General features: G+C 42.5%; 1 protein-coding gene across 1 annotated transcript in view; it reads left to right on the top strand.

Annotated features, from left to right (window-relative positions):
- The window catches only part of LOC106817093 (fibropellin-3-like), a gene marked incomplete at its 3' end in the record, with an annotated part of 8,243 nt that extends 7,102 nt beyond the window's left edge, over positions 1-1,141 (top strand). The window contains 1 exon segment of the mRNA XM_014821741.1: positions 1,026-1,141. Within this exon segment, the coding sequence (XP_014677227.1) occupies positions 1,026-1,141 (116 nt within the window).
- Between the last annotated feature and the right edge of the window lie 512 nt (positions 1,142-1,653).

Genomic DNA, 1,653 nt, shown 5'->3' with positions numbered 1-1,653 from the left:
GTAGGCGACTCTCTAGACTAGCATTATATTACATTTATGTATACGTACCTCGGGTACATATATGTATAGTACACTATACGACAACGACCCCTTCAGCTTTATTATGAGCTCTTCATGAGATGGATGTGATAGTTTATGTGGCAGTGAATATTAATTGTATTTGTGAATCGTATTTAGGTATTCTAGGTCTTATTATTTTAATTATCGATACAACAATCAGTTTAGCAACTGCGTAGTTGTACGGCTGTCGGAGTATGTAGCAAAAGAAAATGTAAAAATCGTAATAACTCTGAGCACTTACAATATTCACAAGATTTAATATTGTCTGCTGCAATGCTATATATACAGGCCCGTCCCAAGCCCGACGAGGATGTGCGACTGACTGTCTATACAGTCTATATACATAACGGTCTTCTAACCCTAGCAAGACCGTTTCTTGGAGCTAGCCCGTCCCAAGCTTTTCAAAAAGGCGGGGTGGCATGACAGGAGAACATACAAATTTCTGTGAAATAATGTGCGCGAACCATATCACGAGCGCGAAGTCTTTCACAGCCGGGGTCTAGGGCCGGCTTTTAAGGGCCCTGGAAGCTCAGGAGCATTTTGGAACACAATTTAAGACCAATATTTCAGAAATAATTTCGAAAATATTGGCCCTACGCTAACATTCGCGCAACGAATTGACTTGCAGGCTAAATAACTAATTCCCGGGGTAAACTCTGGAAAAAAAGGGGGTGCGTCTGCACCCATCCCATCGCACCCCCCTTTTGGACGGCCATGATATAAGGCTTAATAGTAGGCTTGTAGGCATAATAAACTGTGAGGCACACACTGACATCAAACACACACACAGACATCAAAACTGTGAGGCACACACTGAGATATTCGCAGACGATTTCTATAGATGTAATAAAAGATTTGCATAAATGCGACGTTCATTTGTTCGCTCACCTGCACCTGTCAATAGAACGCGCATAATGTTAGTGTCGTCATGGCAACGGATGGATTAATCCATTTTTCCTCTGCAGGGGTGGTCTGTGCGAGACGGTGATCGACAACTTTTGTGAGCTGAATCCGTGCGAAAACAGCGCCACCTGCCAGGAAAACGAGTTCGGCGATGGATACACTTGTTACTGTCCACCAGGTGGCTAACTTATCTTGTGAGACCAATGGGAATGAGCATATCGTAAATCGTGTCTGAATAATGAAAACTTTTAGGCATTGCGCAGCATCATTAGATAATAGATTAGCTTGCTATCTACCTGAATGATTGACAGGTAGTTGTAGCCAATCGTTGTTATAATAGGGCATTCTAAAAAATAATTCGGTGTGCATGCTTAAACAGCGCATGTAAACTGGTCAAGTTTGACCGATCCCAGCAATGTCAAAAATCTAATGTCAAAGTGTCTTTTGACATCGAGATGTTGACATTTACGTGGAATAGCAAATATCCTAGTGGGGTGTAGTAATCTAGACTAGGTATACTCAGTATACAGGTAAGCTCGGGTGGACGTGTGAATCGTGGATCACTGTGTCTCACCTTGCTGTCTGCGTGTGTGTGTTTGATGTCTGCGCGTGTGTGTGTTTGATGTCTACTTGTGTGTGTTTGATGTCTGTGTGTGTGTTTGATGTCTGCGTGTGTGTGTTTGATGTCTA

This window comes from Priapulus caudatus, unplaced genomic scaffold, assembly GCF_000485595.1.
Source record: "Priapulus caudatus unplaced genomic scaffold, Priapulus_caudatus-5.0.1 Scaffold1593, whole genome shotgun sequence".
Classification (NCBI taxonomy): Eukaryota; Metazoa; Priapulida; class Priapulimorpha; order Priapulimorphida; family Priapulidae; genus Priapulus; species Priapulus caudatus.
This window is presented reverse-complemented; position numbering and strand designations above follow the sequence as displayed.